The sequence below is a fragment of the Nymphalis io genome, chromosome 25 (genome assembly GCF_905147045.1).
Source record: "Nymphalis io chromosome 25, ilAglIoxx1.1, whole genome shotgun sequence".
Lineage (NCBI taxonomy): Eukaryota > Metazoa > Arthropoda > Insecta > Lepidoptera > Nymphalidae > Nymphalis > Nymphalis io.
In genome coordinates, this window is record NC_065912.1 from 5,540,285 (window position 1) to 5,560,546 (window position 20,262).

General features: G+C 31.6%; 1 protein-coding gene across 1 annotated transcript; it reads left to right on the forward strand.

Moving 5' to 3' along the window:
- The first annotated feature begins 930 nt into the window (after positions 1 to 930).
- LOC126778211 (dopamine receptor 1-like) lies at positions 931 to 17,280 on the forward strand. Its single transcript, XM_050501687.1, has 7 exons — positions 931 to 1,006; positions 9,958 to 10,042; positions 10,876 to 11,056; positions 11,714 to 11,842; positions 13,027 to 13,272; positions 15,908 to 16,155; positions 16,973 to 17,280. The coding sequence occupies exons 1-7, from the start codon at positions 977 to 979 to the stop codon at positions 17,278 to 17,280; spliced, it is 1,227 nt and encodes a 408-aa protein (XP_050357644.1). The 5' UTR covers positions 931 to 976.
- Positions 17,281 to 20,262: the final 2,982 nt, after the last annotated feature.

Here is a 20,262-nt window from a genome sequence, read left to right on the forward strand (position 1 = left end):
AAACAGATTACATGTGGTTATAAAGAGCCAACTGTCCCTTTATATGAATAGAAGTTTCTCAAAAGGTCTTCCCAACATTATGGGGCTGTACCCGACTTACGGTTCTCCGCTTTTTCTCAAAGGTGTACAAACATCACTAAGTTAGGAAATCATTACGTTTATTTACATACAAATTAATGAGTATGACTTCGGTGAAACAAAAACAAATGAAAGAAGAATGTCCATTCTTGGAAGTGATTTTACTCACACTCAAAATGAAAATAATACCATGACTATTTTATTTATTTTTGCCACATCTGTCAAAGTCAAAATATTAATGTTTGCTTGGATATTATCCTTCATTATATTTTATAAGATAAATCTTTCGAAATGTATGTGTCAAATCCGATTTTTGGCATACTTAGCATATTCAGCTATACAAACTTTTCACATTATTAATATAAAATATAGTTTCGCCCTTTTCTGGAGCCTTCTCCTTCCATACTCAAAACCATTGAAGCAAAGCTAGAAGACACGGCCTTTGACAACTCAGCGTAAAATAATCATACTTTTTGTATAAGAAATATAACATATAAAGGGTAATTTATTTTTGGACTTGGATTTATGAGATTTTGCCCAAATTTCTATACATATCTCACCAGAGAGATAATGTATTTACGTAATCAAAAACTTAAATCCTGAAACCATGAAAGTTATAAAGTTCTCGATGTACGATTTATTTTCCCACCTTTCCAAATAAACCTTTGTGTGACCTCTGAAAAGAAGTGTCGGCTTTTTTTTAAACTACTTCCTGTCCGTGATTTAAGTTAGTTCAAAATTATTATAATTTATTAATACTGATTTTATTTGTTTCAGATATGTAATGAAATACGATGGGGCTCCTTCATATAGCCTGGGTTGGAAACCTGCTGGAGTGTTTCCTTTGGAAGATAGATACGAAGATTTGAATATGGAATGGTGATGAGAAACGTCTAAAATGGATCTTACCTTCGTGTCGCCCACTAGCGTGAGTTACAATACTAAATACTTACGAACGCAATATTACAAATTTCCTCTTTTATGTATATCATATTTTACATATGTGAATACATACATAATATAAAAAAGAAAGAAACTTTGTTTATTGACAACACACTTGACAAGTAATGACAGTTTAAATTTCACGTATAAAACTGTATATGTGTATATATATATCTCCATTAAAAAATACGTACGCCAACTTTAATGTTATAGTTATCTACTAACTGTGCCCGCGATTTCACCCACGTATAACTTAAAGAAATCACTAAGAGCAGACTTTTTTAGTATTTTTTTTCGTGGGATATTATGTATTTATTTGTTTTCGCCGGACTCAGATACAGAGCAACATACGATTTTCCATGAGAAAAAACAGCATTTCCTTAAATCTATTCCGACATACTTGAATCTCTTTCCATGTGCTTTTTTTTATTGTTACTGCAAACGATACCTTCACAGAAAATTGTATCCTTTTAAAACTTATACGTAAACCTGTGTATTTAAAAAAGGTAATTATTAACAACTAACCTATAAGGATAAAATTAACAAAACAATTAGAAAGTAAAATATGCGGCGACGAAACGAAATACCTATCTTACCTATAAACTTTCACTTACAAAGCTATTTACAAACCGAAAACAAATACTTAAGTATGAACATTTGCAAACAACCTACTCAATTACCTGTTGAAATATGTCAAAACTATAAAAAGAACTAAAAACTGTCTATGATGTATATTATCTTGATAATATCTTTCATATTAATAAAACTTTTATAAAAAACGATAAATAATGCATTTTAGACCAAACAAAATAAATTTTGGTTCAACCCATTTAGGTTACTATAAAAAATATAAAGTAAACAACAGGCATCACTGTAAGTTCATTAACGAAACGCCATAAATTAGTTTTTTCTAACAATAGTAACATGTCATGCGTCTTTCTGTAAAAACACAGAGTTCTATACAAACATTTATCCTTTACCAATACTTACGCGGGAGCGAAGCCGCGGGCAATAGCTAGTTAAATATATAGTATCAAAAAACAAAAGGAATGTATATTACATATACTGCTATATATATTTTTTATCCGTAATATGTACCGTTTTTTTAAAAAACTACTAAACAACCTAACAAAATATATTACAAACGAATACAGACAGAGCTGCAAATAACTAAATGCTATAGGCAAAAGCGCGTCAATCGGCGTGCTTCACATATACGCGTGAGCGCGTTTAAGGAGCGTCCAGCATAAGTTAAACCCTATTTAATATGATTAATCATATAGATCTGAGCTCAACTTACATTGGATGATACTAAATCTCGGAAACTGACAATTTTTAACTTTGTTTTGTTCCTTTAAACTTTCAATCATCATTCATTATAGGTAGCTAAAGTTTCAGCCAATTCAACTGAACTGTTATTCAATAGCATTTTTATCGAACACATGATTGACGTAACTCTTTTATTTACAAGCCGATTGAAATAAAACAAACACTAAATTTTAAGTGAAGTTACATAGTAAAATCCACAATACATAGTAAAAATCGCACCCAAATTCGTTAAGCCATTTCTAAAATTAGCGTGCACAAACGTACAGACAAACAGAATTCTAACAAGCATTGTTTTGGGTTCAATTGCGTTGATAAAAGCCCCCCGATAATAGTTTTGCTCATATATCTTCCATGTACAGACAGCGATCAGTTACATATTTATTATCTGTGACAAATACTTGAAAAGTACTTTAATACAGTAACAGTCTGTGAATGTACTACTGCTGGGCTAAAGCAGCCTCTCCCTTTTTGAGGAGAAGGTTATAGAGCTTATTCCACCACGTTGCTCCAATGCGGGTTGGACTTCAATGCGTAAGTGAAAAAACACAGGAACAATTTAAATGAAATAAAATTTATTGCGAGAAATTTCATTCGAAAATACTCGAAATAATGTGGATCGTTACTTATTCATTCGTCGTCGATATCGACATTTTCAATTAAACTTAATCCGATATAAATATTTCACAATTTACTTTTTATACGTTTAATATAAAATGCATTTTAATATTAATTCTCCATTATATCATTAGAACTGAGAAAATCTTATTAATTATTAGTAGCATGACACGCTATTTTAAATCGATTTATTCGACTGGCAACAAGTACAATTAATATTTTATTTCGGAATATTTCTTGAAAAAGAAAAGTTATTTTAAAATATTATATGTTTTCTTTAACTATTATGACCTTTTTTCTCTTTTCTCTTTAACTTCCATTATCATACTATTTAAATTTCAAATTTCTATGTGACAATCGTGATCGTAGACAATTCACTGTAACTTTCGTTAATTTTCAAAGTCAACTCAAGTAATTTGAACAAAAATAAATAAATAGAAATAACTAATATTTTCACAATTATGTCACCTTGTCACCTATCTTATTCACGGTGACCATACGCGTCGTGAATACCCAACTGAGCAGAAGTTATTACAGTATTCAAGTCTGCGCCTACAATCTCTATCTCCTCACATCCATAATCCGATGAACTGACAAACCAACACGACCGGAGATAATTCAAGCGCAAGACCAACTTTACTTCGGAAAGCACTTCCGGGGTACAGGAAATACTGTCAACCACCGTAATTTCTGCTACTGAGAATTACGTGATAGTAAAATCAATTGTGATTTTGAATCTGTAACAGCAACAAGCCAGTAAAGGTTTATTTATTCTCAAATAAGTTATAACAAGTCACTTCTATGAGAGCAATGCATAAACTTAAATACTATATAAAATTAAAATAGAATTGGTTGTCTAAAATGCTATTTTATTTAAAAAAAAACTAAGGTTTTATCTATAACATATACATATATATATTAGGCCATAATTATTTTATCCTAATTTTGGGTAAAATAAACATTATTATTTACAATATTAATATTATTTACCTTTTCTCTTCCCAATATTTAATGTACCTTTAAGAATTATTCGCTCACAGCCAACCAAAATATGAAACTAAATAAATACGTCTCGAGAAAATTCAATCTCTAGACGAAATCTTGATGTCGTTTTCGTTTTACTTTACGAATGATGTCTCAGCTACAATTACATCGCTCCAGTTACGAAGGCTTAAACGGAAAGAGTACACAACCACTCTCAATATAACAGGTAACTGTGAGCTGGAAATTCTTATGAATGTGTGAAACACACATTTAGAAAATGAAAGAGCATGTCTTGTGTAAGAACAAGGAGCGAGACCGATATACTTGTTAATTATACAACATTGGTAAATCTTCGCGTTGGTGAATTTTTAAATTATTTTATTCCATACTTCCAAACTCAAATTTATTTTATGGATGACGCGATTAGATTATTAAATTGCACGTTAAATTGACGTTAACTATGTTATTTTTTTATACAATATCTGAAATGGTCATAATTATTTATATATATAAGGTATTTTTGATTAAATAACAACTGAATATCTATCCTGATGGGGTTGCACAAAGCCGTATAACAGTTGCATAGTAATCCTATGATATTCAAGTTCCACTTATTATATAAGTAACACCGATACATAGGGTTACTTTCACGAAACGAAACTGTAGAAGGAAACTTATGAGGCTTAACGAACTTTATAATTGGCAAAGTTACTAAATTTGGTTGAAGACTTAAATATAACTGGACACAGTTTTGTTTCCTATAATATATATATTATATATACTCAATCGAATACATTCAACAAATGACAAGTCGCGCAAAATACTGAATTATTGTCTTTAACTTTCATTCCGCCAAAAAATGGCGGTTTGAAATTAGCGCGAAATGGAAGACGGAATAAAATGGAATCTCCTAACTTACTATATTTTGACCATTGCCTCTTGAGTCGAGTGGTCAGGTTATAAGAATTCAAATATGACGCTGGCTAACAAAAATGACAGTGATTTCCCCGTGCATCTGAAAGCATGACCCTTCGTCTTATATCATTTTTCATAAGATTATGTAATGAAAAGAGAGTTATAGAAAGCACACCAGTATTTGCGCACACACTAACACACATCATGGATTACTTTATTTATGTACCTTAAGTTGGACATATAAACCGGTATATTACAATTTTATACCTTTGGACGTGTTTTATGTTAGCCGAATGCCCATTGAGTGAGTACAAAACTCGTGTTTATTTTGAATTAAATCATCAAGCTTTTTAATGTATATATGTAAGAAATTCTAAAGCATTGGGCATACAAAATCTGTTTTAAGACGAGGGCTCCTAAGAAGCGGACTTAATTTGCCGTTATCGTTATTAATGTTTTTACAAATGTATCAATCAATACAAATAATTTAAAATGTCTGTATGTAATTTTAATCTAATATATTTATTTGCACATAAAAATAGGACAGTTATTGTTAATTACTGGGAGGCACTGCACAGTATGTAGTCTATTACTAAAGCACTACTTAATATTGTTATGTGTGCGTTTGAAGCGTGAGTGAATCAGTGTAATTTCAGGCACAGATATATAACATTTATAATTCTGAAAATTGAAAGCGCATTGACCGATGTAAGGAATGGTTAATATTTCTTACGGCGCCAATGTTTATAGGCGATGGCGACCATTTACCGCCAGGTGCCTGTCCGACTTACTATTTTATAAATCCTGTCCCGGCATTGCACGGGTAGAATAAGAGCCTACACAAAACTTTCATATCGTAAAAATATAACTATTGGTTCCCACGGCGCGCGCCAGTAAATCTCACATTCGGCATGATATTTTCCGTCCTATTTCAGCCAATTTACACAAAATCTTTATTAATTGTATAACTAAAGTATCACAAATCACCCAGGTCTTATTAAATAAAAAAGGTATTTGAAAATATATACATTTAATGTAATAAAAAATAATAAAATAAATCCAAAAACGATTCGTTTTCCTACGTAGAATTTAATTTTTTTATATTTTTTATTGAAGTACTTTATACATCTACCCGACTATCTGAATAACCACTCATAGATAATTCTATGACCCGTCAACAAAACGAATCGTTTCTTGAATATATATATTCAACTGCCTCGTTGGTCTAGTGGCTTGATGTAAGGCCGCAGACCCGGTGGTCCTGGGTTCAATTCCCAGGTCGGGCCAATAAAAAGTTATTGGGTTTTTCTGTCAGAAAATTCTCAGTAGCCGCCCGGAGTCTGGAAGTTGGAAGTGTGTACACTCCCGTACCTCGCAAAGCACGTAAAGCCGTTGGTCCTGCGCCTGAACTCTTTCCGGTCGTGTCGGATTGCCGTCCCATCGGATTATGAGAGTTAGGGAATAGAGAGTGCACCTGAGTTTGCGCACACACTTCTGCACTATAATATCTCCTGTGTAGTTGGCTAATCTCTCTTGGGATTGGCCGCCGTGGCCGTGGCCGATATATATATATATATATATATATATATATATGTATATATTCAACAATAATCATATATTTTTTAAATTGAAGCTGCAGTGTCAAAATTTTATATGATTTTATGAGAACAACATTTAAAATGTGTCCGAAATTTAATGTCAATAAATTTAATAATATTTTATCCGAATTTTGAAAATTGAAAATGGAAAAAGTTGAATGGAAAATACAGGTGATAAATTGAAAGTGACAATGATATTGAATAACATGCCTTTATATAAATGAGTCACGTAATGGGGCTATGAATTTTTAATGGATAGGGATAGCTTGGAATAATGAAATGGGATTGCAAAACTCGATACTCATCGCAGAATACAATAATTGTGAAAATATATGTAATATATAATGTGACTTTAACAATAATAGTAATAACATTTATAGGATATAGGTATCAAAATAGCATATCAGCGTAAGTCGGTTTTAACATTACAGAAGTGAGGTATGAAGTCAATTTTAACTAGTTTTTTGCACAGATTTTCAATGAAGGATACTCAGCTCGCTTGGTTTTTGACTAATGACCGCTGTTAATACATAAAAAGACGCGAACGAACTTTTAAAAAAGAGCGAAAGTGACGCTATTCTACTCTGGCACGACACGAAGAATTAATGGCGCCAATTAGGAGCCTTATCCACCATTGAGTGCCTCGATAGTCTAATAGCTGGGAGTTTATTAAATTATATACCAAGGCGCTGGGTTTGAGTCGGGCCAATGATGCGATGATGGGCCGAAAAAAATAATTTGGTTTTTTATTGAGAAGTTCTCATTTCTCTCCCGTACCTCGGAAAGCACGTAAAGCCAATAGCGTCTGACGCATATCCTGTCGTAATGTATTTACCACCTCACCGAATTATGTGAGAGCGAATGCAGAGTACACTTATGTATAATAATATGTGTTGCACATAAGCCTAGTCCTCCTCAAAAATAGCCAGTGTGTCTCAAATCAGTCATTTCAAATTTTATGACGTACAAACTTGTGTTCGTACGTCATAAAATTCAATAGCCGATGCTATTCACGTAAATGAAAACTACTAAATATGTATGATGGCCTGTTTTAAATATCAACCACTTTAAGAATTAATTTACACCTTCTGCTATTGTAATAAAGCTCGAAATTAGTTTGTCGATGAAAAATAGTTTCTAAAGAGGCGTTTATTAGTGGTTTACTCGGTAGCTTTTAATCTATTCCTGTAAAAGACTCCGTTATTTGTCAGTATTCAATGTGAGTTCACCTATATGTTAGGGTAAAGTGTGACATTTTGAGCCTAATAAATTGTATGCAAAAAAGTCAAAAGGTAGTTTATTTTAGGCAAAGTTATTGGTTTTTGTTTAATATTTCGATAAAATAAAATCAATTAATTCAAATACAATTTAACATCGATGTAAGTCGATATCATGTAAGTTATTCCTATACTACATATAACATCCCCTTTTGCTCCTACTGGTGAAAGTAAACTGGTCAATTTTTCGCCTAGAGAATTGGAATTGCGACTGAACGGGAACATACTGCAAGCTTGCTTGTCATTCTATGTTGTTTTAGATTCTTCAGTAGCTGTTTTAATTGACGAAGATTGATAATTGATTGATTTATTTATACTTGTTTAATGTCATAATATAATAAGCAAGATGATACAACATGTAGCAACTGTAAGAAACATTTATTTTACATAATTCCAATACTTCGTAACTATAGTAGTATTAGGCTAACTTTTAAGGTAACATGCCTCGAATTTCATAGATTCAAGCTTCGGGTAAGGTCAATATATGGCTATTGGGGTTTTCTGTCAATAAATTCTCAATAGCAACCAGAAGTTTGGAAGTTGGTAGTGTTAATAACACTCTCATTCCCCGGAGAGCACCAAAATTGGTGGTGCATTGGCGATATAAAGAACAGTTAATACTTCTTTAAGCGCCAATTTCTATGGGTATAATCCGTCCCCTTCTTGAGAATCAATATCCGTAAAATTCGTTCTGACGAACATAAACGGTTCGTCATAAGTATTCACCCAGAACCCAAATTTCATGTTATGGATAATGTCAGGAAATGACTGAATGAATGATTAAATTAAATAGTAAAGTCCACCTTTAAGTGTCCGTCCCTCTGCTGGCTTAAGGCCTCCTCTACTTTGTAAAAAATGGCTTGGAGCTTATTACACCACATTGCTCCAATACGATGGTGGATATACAAGTGGTTTTTTATCGACACATGCAGGTTTTCTCACGACTTTTTCCTTCACCAGCAACGAGCACGTGATTATACAAACAAATTAAACACCAGGATTCTACAGTTAGGATTCACGTTTTTTTAGCCATAAAGCCATCTCAGCTTTTAAATGAATGGTATTTTGCATATATAATTATTTTAATCTTGTTTCCGGACGCTTTTCACAAAGAGAATTCTATCATGAACTGTCTGATATCACAATAATCTGTCGAGCGTTAAAATAATATTTGTATTTCAGTGTGCATTCAACATGAAAACCTAAAATAAAGTGACTTATTATACTGTATATCTGCAATGATTTCCGTTCATATTTATTAATTCATTTTTGAACGTTCGACCACAATTTCCCACTGACTAACGTGGGCGATCTTTTCATGTAAAAAAATATACACGAATAAACACAGGGCTTATGAACAAACCTTGCCCTTGTATTTGTTTCAGCATGTCGAAACATTTCATCTGAATGTTATTTTTGTGGATTTCGGTTCAGAGCATGCATTGATTTTAGAATATATTGATATAAGTTGGTTACTATTTATTTCTTAGTACTAATATATGTAAAGAGTTTTATATACTATGCCTAGTTAGTAACCGAATCGAAAATGATAATTTATCTGAATGCACCGAATTTAAAATTGACTATTAAATATTTTCCGCGAAAAAGCTTACAAATATTTTGAGTGGATGCTTATTTGCTGTGTTGTGAACTAACCGCTTTTTAATTCGAGTTACCTTCGTGTAATATTAGAATATGAAATTTGAGTAGTAAGATAGAATGTATTTTATAATTAAATTTTAAGGTCTTATTATCAATATTTGATTAATTTGGAAACGTTTGTAAGAAATAATTGTCTTCTATGTAAGTGGCACTATCTATTGTTTTAGAGTATCAGTAAATTAACATCAAAGCTGCGCATTCATTTTATCACGTTTTTATTAGCTCGCTTTGAGCAAAGTCTGTAAAGAATGAATTTGGCAATTGATTTTTAACTAACTTACTAAAAAAACTAATAATTATTTAATTGAGTTATCGATAAATAACTAAATGTATCAGTATGTATTTATAAATGTATTAAAAATATATATATTGAAATCTGTATATTACTTGTATGTTTTAACATAGGTATTAAGTTGCCTGCCTCAGAAAAAAAACCACGCGTGTTTGTATCTTGAAGTTGATTAAAAATTTAACTTATACTTTTTTTTTAAATATAACTTATACAATTAGACAAGTAGCTGTAGATTTTAATAAATAAAAGAAATATTTTATTGTAGGTGGCGCTGATTAACGACACGACAGTGGAATATGAAGATGCTGAGGATCCTGATGCAGTTACATTGCTATCTATATTACTCGTCGGTGAGTTTGTGAATTTAAAATTTGTTTGTAAATAGAAGCCAGTATAGTCACGCCTAAATTTTTTAGCACGACATTATGTAGTTGAATTATAAAAACTTAAAGGAGATTGTTAAAAAAAAAGAAATTCATTTCAATTTAAAACGTGTCTTCGGTCGAGCGATGCCGTCATTTTGAATAAAGACTTTCACAGCAGTGCGTCTTCTAAATTAAATTTTTGGAACGATTTTTGTAAGAATTATATATTTTTTATATAATTCTTATACAATCCTTATATAATTATATATTTTTTATAAAATTCTTACAAAAATTTTATGAGTGCCTCGTTGGTCTAGTGGCTTAATGTAAGGCCGCAGACCCGGAGGTCCTGGGTTTAATTCCCAGGTCAGGCCAATAAAAAGTTATTGGGTTTTTCTGTTAGAAAATTCTCAGTAGCAGCCCGAAGTTTATAAGTTGGAAGTGTGTTCACTCCAGTGCCTCGGAAAGCACGTAAAGCCGTTGATCTTGCGCCTGAACTCTTTCCGATCGTGTGAGATTGCCGTCTCATCGGATTATGAGAGTTAGGGAACAGAGAGCACACCTGTGTTTGCGCACAAACTTGTGCACTATAATATATCCTGCGTAGTTGGCTAATCTGTCTTGAGATTGGCCGCCGAGGCCTGGAGATCTGGAGAACATTATATTTTTTTTTATAATTTCTACTTAAAGCTTTTTTCTGTACTTATATTATTTAATTTAAAGTCAATTGAACAATTTCGATAGTCGTATGATAGTTATTGGAAAACTCGTGACTTGTAATCACAAAGAATGTAATAACATTCAGTTGTTTTCTTTAGGTATATTCCTTTCGCTCCTAATATTCGTAAGTGCGGCTGGTAACATACTGGTCTGCATAGCGATATACACGGATAGAGGATTGCGACGTATTGGCAATCTGTTTCTGGCATCGTTGGCAATCGCTGATATGCTGGTAGCAGCCGCTGTTATGACTTTCGCTGGAGTCAACGATTTATTAGGGTAAGTTTTTATTTTATTAATCTTATATTTATGAAATGTATAATACTATACAACAAAAATAATAATAAAACCTTTTTTTTTAAAAAAAAGCAATTAAATTAGCAAAAGGGAGTAAATGTACTCTTTTTTTTTTTGATGGTATAGGTAGGCTGGCTAACTCGCCCTTCAAACCAGAACACATCAACGCAATACTATGTATTGCTGTTTAGTAGTAGAATATCTGATGAGTGGGTGGTACCTACCCAGACGAGCTTGCAGAAAACCCTACCACCTAGAAATTGTTACCACCTATTGTTAGACATATGTTTTAATAGATATATTATATACCTACCTAAGTAACAAAACTTAAGTTTATCCATACTAAAAAAAATTAAGAATACTTTGGTAAATAGCGGCCTTAATTATAAACGTTGTTTAGTGGCTGTTTAGTTAAACACTTATTTCTCTCTTTCTGTCATTATTGATTTTACTTTCGAAAAAATAAGACAAAGCATTGTTTAAGTAATCACTTGCTAAAGAATGTTATTTGAAGTAGATTTTGTTGAAATAGTAACATTAGTATAATATACTATCTTTTATCGTTCGAAATCAGTATCAACCTTAACCTTATTATAGGAAATAAAGAAAAATTGTATTCAAGGCCTTTTACTTCTTTAGGTACTGGGTATTCGGTGAACAGTTTTGCGATACTTGGGTCGCTTGCGATGTTATGTGTTCAACTGCTTCTATACTGAACCTATGTGCTATATCCCTCGATCGCTATATTCATATAAAGGATCCTTTGAGGTAAGTAAGTAAAAAGTATTTATAGTTTTGAATAAAGTTTATTTTGCTTTTAATTTTATTTGTTCATTCTCATGCATAATACAATTTTTTTAATCCTAATTAATTAATTCATGTTCATAATTATAATCCGTATAAAAGAGTAACCACAGACCTTGATATTTACATATATGATATTGGTATTCAAATATAATAGTAAATTATTTTTTATCATGTGATTATCGTTTCTCGAACTGACTGCGTACATGCTTTTTAGTATATATATATATATATATATATATATATACTAAAAAGCATGTACGCAATTATATATATATATATATATATATATAATAAAGGTTTATTTTCATATTCAAATGCATTGATTCTAACTTCACTTTATATAGTTTTGTAATAAAACTATTTAAGTAAAATGAATCTAAAATACATTTAGGTATATAAGAATCAAAATTACCAATAGCTACTGTACAAATCATTACCGCTTAAAATGGTAGCAAGAATGACACCAAAAGAGACAATTAGCATTTATTACTAATTTTTAACCTTCTCCTCAAAAAGTGGAGGGGAGGCCTTAGCCCAGTAGTGGGACATTCACAGGCTGTTACTGTATAATTTATAAATAGATGTTAAATTTTAATTTTGATATTAAACTTTTATTCCAAAAACTGGCCATTAGTCTAAGATTAAAGGGTTATTCTGCGAAATACTTTAGAGTGTTTTACACCTGAGCCCAAATTATTTCTCTCAACGTCTTTAGTGACATTATAAAACATCTTGTTAAGCTGAGAGGCTTTCCTTGTCGTAAATAAAAAATGATTGATAATGTTTATTACACACAAAGATGGACTAAAAATATAATAATTTTATAATAGCACGTATTTTCATTTCAATAAAGAATCAATCACCACCAGTCCTACTTTAAAATTAAATATATACCGTAAAACATGTATATTTTATAAGAAAAAAAAAATACAATAATCAAATTGCAATTTGTTGCTAGATATTATTATAACAATAAGAAAAAAATATATTTTAATAATAATACTATGCATTATTTATTGTTTTCCAAATAAATATATAAATTAATGTTTATAAAGGATAGAAAAGGTCCTAAAATTAATCAATGTGTAATGTGTACAAACATTGATGTTACTATAACATATTATAAATACTCCAATTTTTCACAGATACGGTCGCTGGGTGACCAGGCGAGTTGCAATTATCACAATCGCCCTGATTTGGCTACTGGCAGTTTTAGTCAGCTTCCTCCCAATATCCTTAGGCCTTCACCGACCACCGGATGAAGTCACCACCACACAACGACCGCCAAGATACCCAACGTGTGCGTTGGTGCTAACACCTACGTACGCTGTTGTCTCCAGTTGTATATCTTTCATACTTCCATGCATTGTTATGATAAGCATTTATTGCAGGTGAGTCTTATACATATAAGGGGTTTTCCAATAGGTACTTGACAATTTTGAATTTAGTTTGTGAACGCACAACATCGAACTGTCACTTTCAGTTTATTCAGTAGACATAACCATTTCATCATGGTGAACTACACGAACGAACAACGTCTGCAAATCTTAAAAATTTACTACAGAAATTCGGAGTCTGTGGCTGCTACTTTAAGAGCGTTAACTCCGATTTTCGGTCGTAATTCTCGCCCTAGTAAACAGGCAGTAACAAGTTTAGTGAAAAAGTTTGAGTCTACATATTCGTTGTGTGATGTTGCCGTGCCAGTGAGACTACGAGTTGTGCGAAGTGCCGAAAATATCGCTGCCGTTGAAACGTCTGTAGCAAATGATCCAAATCAGTCAATTCCACGGCGTTCTCAAGAGTTGGGCATCGCCAAGACGACTATGGCGAATTTTGCGTAAGGATCTTAATTTACACCCATACAAGATCAGGCTCAATCAAGAATTGAAGCTGATGGACATTCGAAGCGACGTACGTTCTCCGATTGGGCTCTGGAAAAGATGCGCCAAGATGATCGATTTCATAGCAAAATCATCTTCAGTGACGAAGCTCATTTCTGGCTCAATGGGTTTGTCAATAAACAAAATATGCGGTATGGGGCTTGTTAAAATCCACATGTGCTTAATGAAAAACCACTTCATCCACAAAAGATAACTGTTTGGTGTGGTTTGCATGCCAGCGGCGTCATAGGGCCATATTTTTTCGTCGATGATAGTAGTCGCCACGTTACTGTGAATGGTGACCGTTATCGCGCCATGATTATCGATTATTTTTGAATTAGAATATATGGACTTGGACAGCATGTGGTTTCAACAGGATGGCGCCACAAGCCACACAGCACGCGTTACAATCGATTTATTAAAGAACAAGTTTGATGAGCGTATTATCTCAAGAAATGGACCAGTCGATTGGCCGCCTCGTTCGTGCGATTTAACGCCTCTAGATTTTTTTATTTGGGGCTACAGAAAGTCATTGGTCTATGCTAATAAGCCGACGACGTTGGAAGAGCTCAAAGCCAACATTGAACGCGAAATAGCAGTCGTTTCAGCCGAAATGTGTGGCCGAGTCATGGAAAATTGGGTCCAACGAATCGACCGCTGCAAACGTGACCGTGGTGGCCATATGAGCGAATCGATAGAATCGAGTACTATTCATAAATGTTTTGAATGTACTTCAACCCGATAATAAAGTTTTTGAAATATCTCAAATGGTTTTCATTTTATTTTGAAAAAAGTTGTCAAGTCCTTATTGGAAAACCCTATAGTTGCAGGTAGAATATAAATGGTTACTGTACTTTAATATTCTTAATAAAATAAAATGAATGTTCGTATGTATGTTCTCTATGCGTTCTTCAATTATTCATCCGATTGTAATGAAACTATGGTGACATGATCTGCATACGCCGTGCATATAAGCATGTAAGGTTTAATGCGCAAAAAAAAAGAATTTATCTATGTTTGTCCCACAATTTGAACGTTCTATGTAGACTCTACTCGTGCGAGTACGGGAGCGGTAGCTTGTAAGACAGTTGTTAATAAAAACAATAAACTCCTGAATTAATTTTATCTACTTTTAATTAGTTTTTTCATTTGCCATCTAAATCAAACAAAAAAGAACTACGGTAATTTTACCGCTACAAAATTCCGAGCTGTCCCCTTTACGTCTTAAACTTTACAATTAACTAGCTCTTAGCCATACTTTATAGTTCGTATAAAATTTAAGAGCAAAATTTAAGCACTTAACCCGAGATATTCAAGTGATTGATGTATTATTAATTGATCGTTCAACTTTCCCAAGTATCGGCAGATTCCTTTCTCATTAGTGAATCTTAGCGGCGATGTGTTACAAGACTCTGGTTTCTAGAAATTCTAATTGTTCGATGTTAATATGAATATTATGAAAACTTAACATTGCTTGGAATATAGTTTGAAAGCAAATTATATTAGAAATTAAAAACATTTATATCTTATATATAAAGTAAACATAACTTGAATGTTTTTAAAGAATAACGACGTCCCTTTTTGTATATAAACTTCAGCAAAATATAGAGTATTATAAAAAAGTAAATAGCAATATGTATGTGTCCCACTATTGGGCTAGTCTTCCATTTATTTTGAGAAGAAGTTTTAGAGCTTATTTCTTCACGTTGATTCAATGCAGATTTATGGATGCTATAGATGCCCTTCAAGTAATGTCAAAAACAATTGGATGTATGATTTCGGAACACATACGACATAAATAAGTGACATTCATTTCTAAACATACAGCTTTTTTGTGTTTGAATAAATCATACTTTGTTTATTATTTTATAACATAGCATAATATCAAATGGCTCATTAAAGAGATTTTTCAATTTAACTGAAAATTTTTCAACTACCGGGTAACGGTTGCTGGAACTTTGTGTACTTAATAATTTATCCGTTTTCAAGTACAATAAAAAATAATAAACGTTGAATAATTTTTTTTTATTATTTATCTGCGCTAACTTTAATATTTAGTATCAAAAATTTAAATATATATGCAAATATCTACACAAAACTGCAATTTACTCAGAAATTTCTCATACAAGTCAAATATTTTCCATAGATTGTATTGCTACGCACAGAAACATGTGAAATCGATCCGAGCTGTCACGAGAACTGTCCAACTACCCGACAACCGGACCAAGTCTGTTCGAACGAGGGTTCACACTCACGTGCATTCATCACCCTACCACGTGTCTGATCACAAAGCGGCCATCACCGTCGGTATAATAATGGGAGTGTTCCTGCTTTGTTGGGTTCCCTTCTTCTGTGTGAATATCGTGGCTGCATTTTGCAAGACGTGTATACCAGGTGAGCGTTTTATTAAGCACTTCAATAAAATAACGATAATAAATTACCCTCATTAAAAAAAATCTACTATTATATATAAATTTTAGTGCGTAAAATAAATATTGTTCTTATTATCTCACAAATAAAATGTAACCCTATAGGTATATAACTTAATTTAGATATGTCATTATAGTTAAATATAAAATTCTCGCATAGATACTTACACGATTAATGCCAATTCTACTTATTTAATTATAAATATTCCAAGGGAATGCTAAAGTCAATTCCATCGAAGGCAGTTCTGGAATTTCTCTTACATTTTTCTTTTACCGTAATATTAAAACATTCTCCTAATATCACATTACTCCATATTCACGTGACACTCAATTGAATGAGCGAAAGGTCAATTCGAAAATGTCATGAAATTGAGGAAAACATTTGGGATGTATAAATGGACGATCTAAATCAAAACGCCTGAGCTACGTGATAAGAAAATTACTTATGGAAGCCATACCATAATAGGGTATGAGATGTCATTATAATTACAGGGTCAGTATTCGGGTCAAGGGCGTAATGAAAGGGCATTGAAGATAATTAGAGACAAGCTGTATTCGTTATTAATAAAATTGTAAAAGCACATTTAATGGGCCATAAACGTCTTCCATCGGTTTATTTAAACCATTAAAATGGTAATAAAATTAACTGTAACGTTAGAACTTCTCTAATACGTTTATGTATTAAATACGAAATAATCTATTGCGGCTTATGTGTGGTTTTATGTAACATTTTATTTGAGATGTAATTGAAATCAACAAGAGCGTCATTTTCCTCGTTACAGATCTCGCATTCAAAATCCTCACATGGCTCGGCTATTCCAATTCCGCGTTCAATCCGATCATTTACTCCATATTCAACACTGAATTCCGGGAGGCTTTTAAAAAAATCCTCACGTCCAAGTATCCGCCTTGCTGCGGCTACCAGACAGTACGAGCGAACACGCCAACGAGGAACGACAACTTCGTCACTGATTACGGAACGAAAACCTTAGTCGTAAGGAGAAGTGGGTCCTTAGGTTTGTCTGGAGTTGATCCTACGCCTAGATCCTCAGCTGAATCAGTGAAACCTCTTAGAGATTATCACATCTGACAAGAAGACGGGAGCAGCAATAATGGCCTGCTCGATAAAAGCGATGTTGTATAAAAGACTGTTTCTCTTCACTAATAATATCATTATCATACAAATGTATATATATAGTTCAACAACAGCAATGAACACTATGACAGACAGATAAGGCAGAGAAAAATCAAAATTCGGTTTAAAGACATTTATTTATTTCTCATAAAGAACACAAAAGTTCACTTATAATAAGAAATTACAATAATTTTGGTACATTTAAAAGTCTGCCTTATGATTTAAAAGTCTGCCTTATGTTAATACTGATTTTTAAAAAAACTTATTCAAATTTCTTAATACATCAATCAAATGATATCATCAATAATATTATTTTTCTATTTGGAATTTAAAAATGAATTTAGATGAAAGGAGCGTCATGTTATTTGCTGTTGTTGATGTTATAAGCGATGATAAAACTACTATATCGAAATTTTGAGAAAATCATTAGTAACGTAGCAATAAGATGCCTAGCAATTCATGCATTATACATATCAAGTAGTATTAGAAATAGATGACAGATACATATTTGAAATCATGCTGAAATTTTATTATTGTTAAGATAAATCTTTGAAAATATATAATTTGTAGTGATATTTTGAAATAATTAATTATTAAAAGTCGTTACATAACAAACAGTATTATTACTTTGCTAATATTATAAGTAGATATTTGAAGTATCTTAGTAACTTTCGTTTGTTATAATATTTGCTTCTGTGATACTTTTGTAAATAAATTTTAATTTTATTTAGTATGTAAATAGTTTAAACATTAAATGATATCATTAATTTAATATAACTATCAATATATTTCACGTTACAAATAAAATTGTTTTATCTCGTTGATAGTACGAAGTTTTATATTAGACATTTAATGATTGTTAAATTTCCTTGTTCCTAGTTATTTTAATTTATAAAATTTTCATTTCTATTGAAAAATTACCAATTCTCTAAATAAATGTTCTAAAATTTTATAAAAATATTTTGAAAATTACTAATCATTCCAAAATATAAGGAACACTAATTATATTTGTATATTATTTAAAACATAGTTTACTATATTTTACAGAGTGATCCATTGATTAATGTCAGGGTCAAGAAATTTTAAGCTCTTACAGAGTAAGATAAAAGCAACTTCTTTTATAGTCACAGATTATAGAACTGAACAAACAATGATAATATAAATTTTACGTAAAATGGCGAAAAACGCCAGCTTTGTTTCCAACAAAGCACTGGTTTTTATGTCATTCAGCTCAGACTTTACACAAAATGTTTAAACAATTGACAGATAAGGAATGATATTTTTACTTAAATGAGAATTTAAATTATCCATTAGAAAATAATAAAAAATAAAATTTAAATCAATGACTTGTTAATAATTATATATTTTATTTTATAACTATTAATTATTGATTCGAGTGAAAACCGCACATCAACGAACACGAATGCACGAAATATTTTTTTTGTAATTTTTAAATTTCGCGGTTATGACGAATCTAAAATGGATCACTCTGTATAATTATATAGAGGTGAACAAAATCATGTCTTTTGTATATACATATTATCTAGTATAAGGTGACGTAGATTTCCAAATACCACGCTTTCCTGATCAAACCTTTAGTGAATGTTAAAATTACATAAATGGGGAAAAGCGCTAATGAATTAATTATAAATTGTATAAATTATTATAATTCTATTTATCGGCTATACAGATATCAAATTTAATTATTCTTTGTAAATACATCTCAAATATTTTTAATATATGCGTAATAAAATGATTAATACGATGAAAAATTATAAAGTAATATCCATTATACGATAAAGTCGGTACTACATGGTACGAAATTTATTAGAATTCTTTATATATCTTATACATTTCAAAATGTTCATTTAAGAATAAAATATTTAAAATTAAATAATTATAAATTCTAAGACAATCTAACAGTTAATGTTGTTTTTTTTTTACATTAAAGGCAAAAGTAGTATAACCTTTAAATGTTCCACTACTGAGCAAAAGTCTCACCTTTCATCGCAACTCCCTAACGATAAAATAAAATGAAAAATAAAATATCGATGTCACGTCGCATTTATTATGCAATGTTCGGCTAAATTTACAGTATTATCAATGAAATATAGACGTAAGATATAAAGGAAATATAAGTACAATGTACTTTTAAATAAATAGTATATTTACTGTGACGTTTGATGATTTATGTGCAGTTCACGCATACTTTATTCAAAACTAGCTGACCCGTGCCCACTTCGTTGGGCAACATTTTTACTTGTGATCGATTGGCCGAACCTTAGTAAAATTGTCTCGCGTATTTGATATTTTAAATTATCTCTTAAACTATGCAACCAAAAAAGAAACTGTAAAAAATAAATTTTATCAAAATAAAATTTCCTTGGTAATAAAGCAATTTATTTTAAATAGATTGACGTGTTGTAAATGAAAAAAAACCGTCTAATAGAAATATCACTCAATAGATTACGACACGATCACGGTTCCATACCTATGTCATACTATCTCTTTAACCATTGGTCCAAATTATATGCAGTAAAAGGGAAAAGTCTTTTGTTTTAAACACTTCAGACGATAAGTTTACTTATTTTTATAAGAATTTGTTGAAGTTGAATAATTGATAATATGACGAATAAACATGACCTAACAATTTAAATTATATTTTTTAATATAAAAAACTGCTTTTTGTGACTTAAATATAAAAGTTAGACATATGCTGTCGCTGACTTTTTTATAGGCATTATCAAGTTCTACAAGTTTTCTCTCGAACTCAATCATATATCTCTCATCGTCAAGGCAGCGTTCGTAAGAGACGTTTTCGTTCGACCGTTTTTTCTCCGACTTACTTTGCAAATCCCACTACTACGAAAAAGTTCAAAATTGGTTGAGTAGATCCAGAGATTACCCGTTACAACCTCACAAACTTTACCTCTTTAT

Coding starts and splice junctions, on each gene's coding strand:
- LOC126778211 (XM_050501687.1), top strand. CDS start 977: ATGGATCTTACCTTCGTGTCGCCCACTAGC. Junction 11,843..13,026: donor CATATAAAGGATCCTTTGAG/GTAAGTAAGTAA, acceptor AATTTTTCACAG/ATACGGTCGCTGGGTGACCA. Junction 13,273..15,907: donor ATGATAAGCATTTATTGCAG/GTGAGTCTTATA, acceptor TATTTTCCATAG/ATTGTATTGCTACGCACAGA.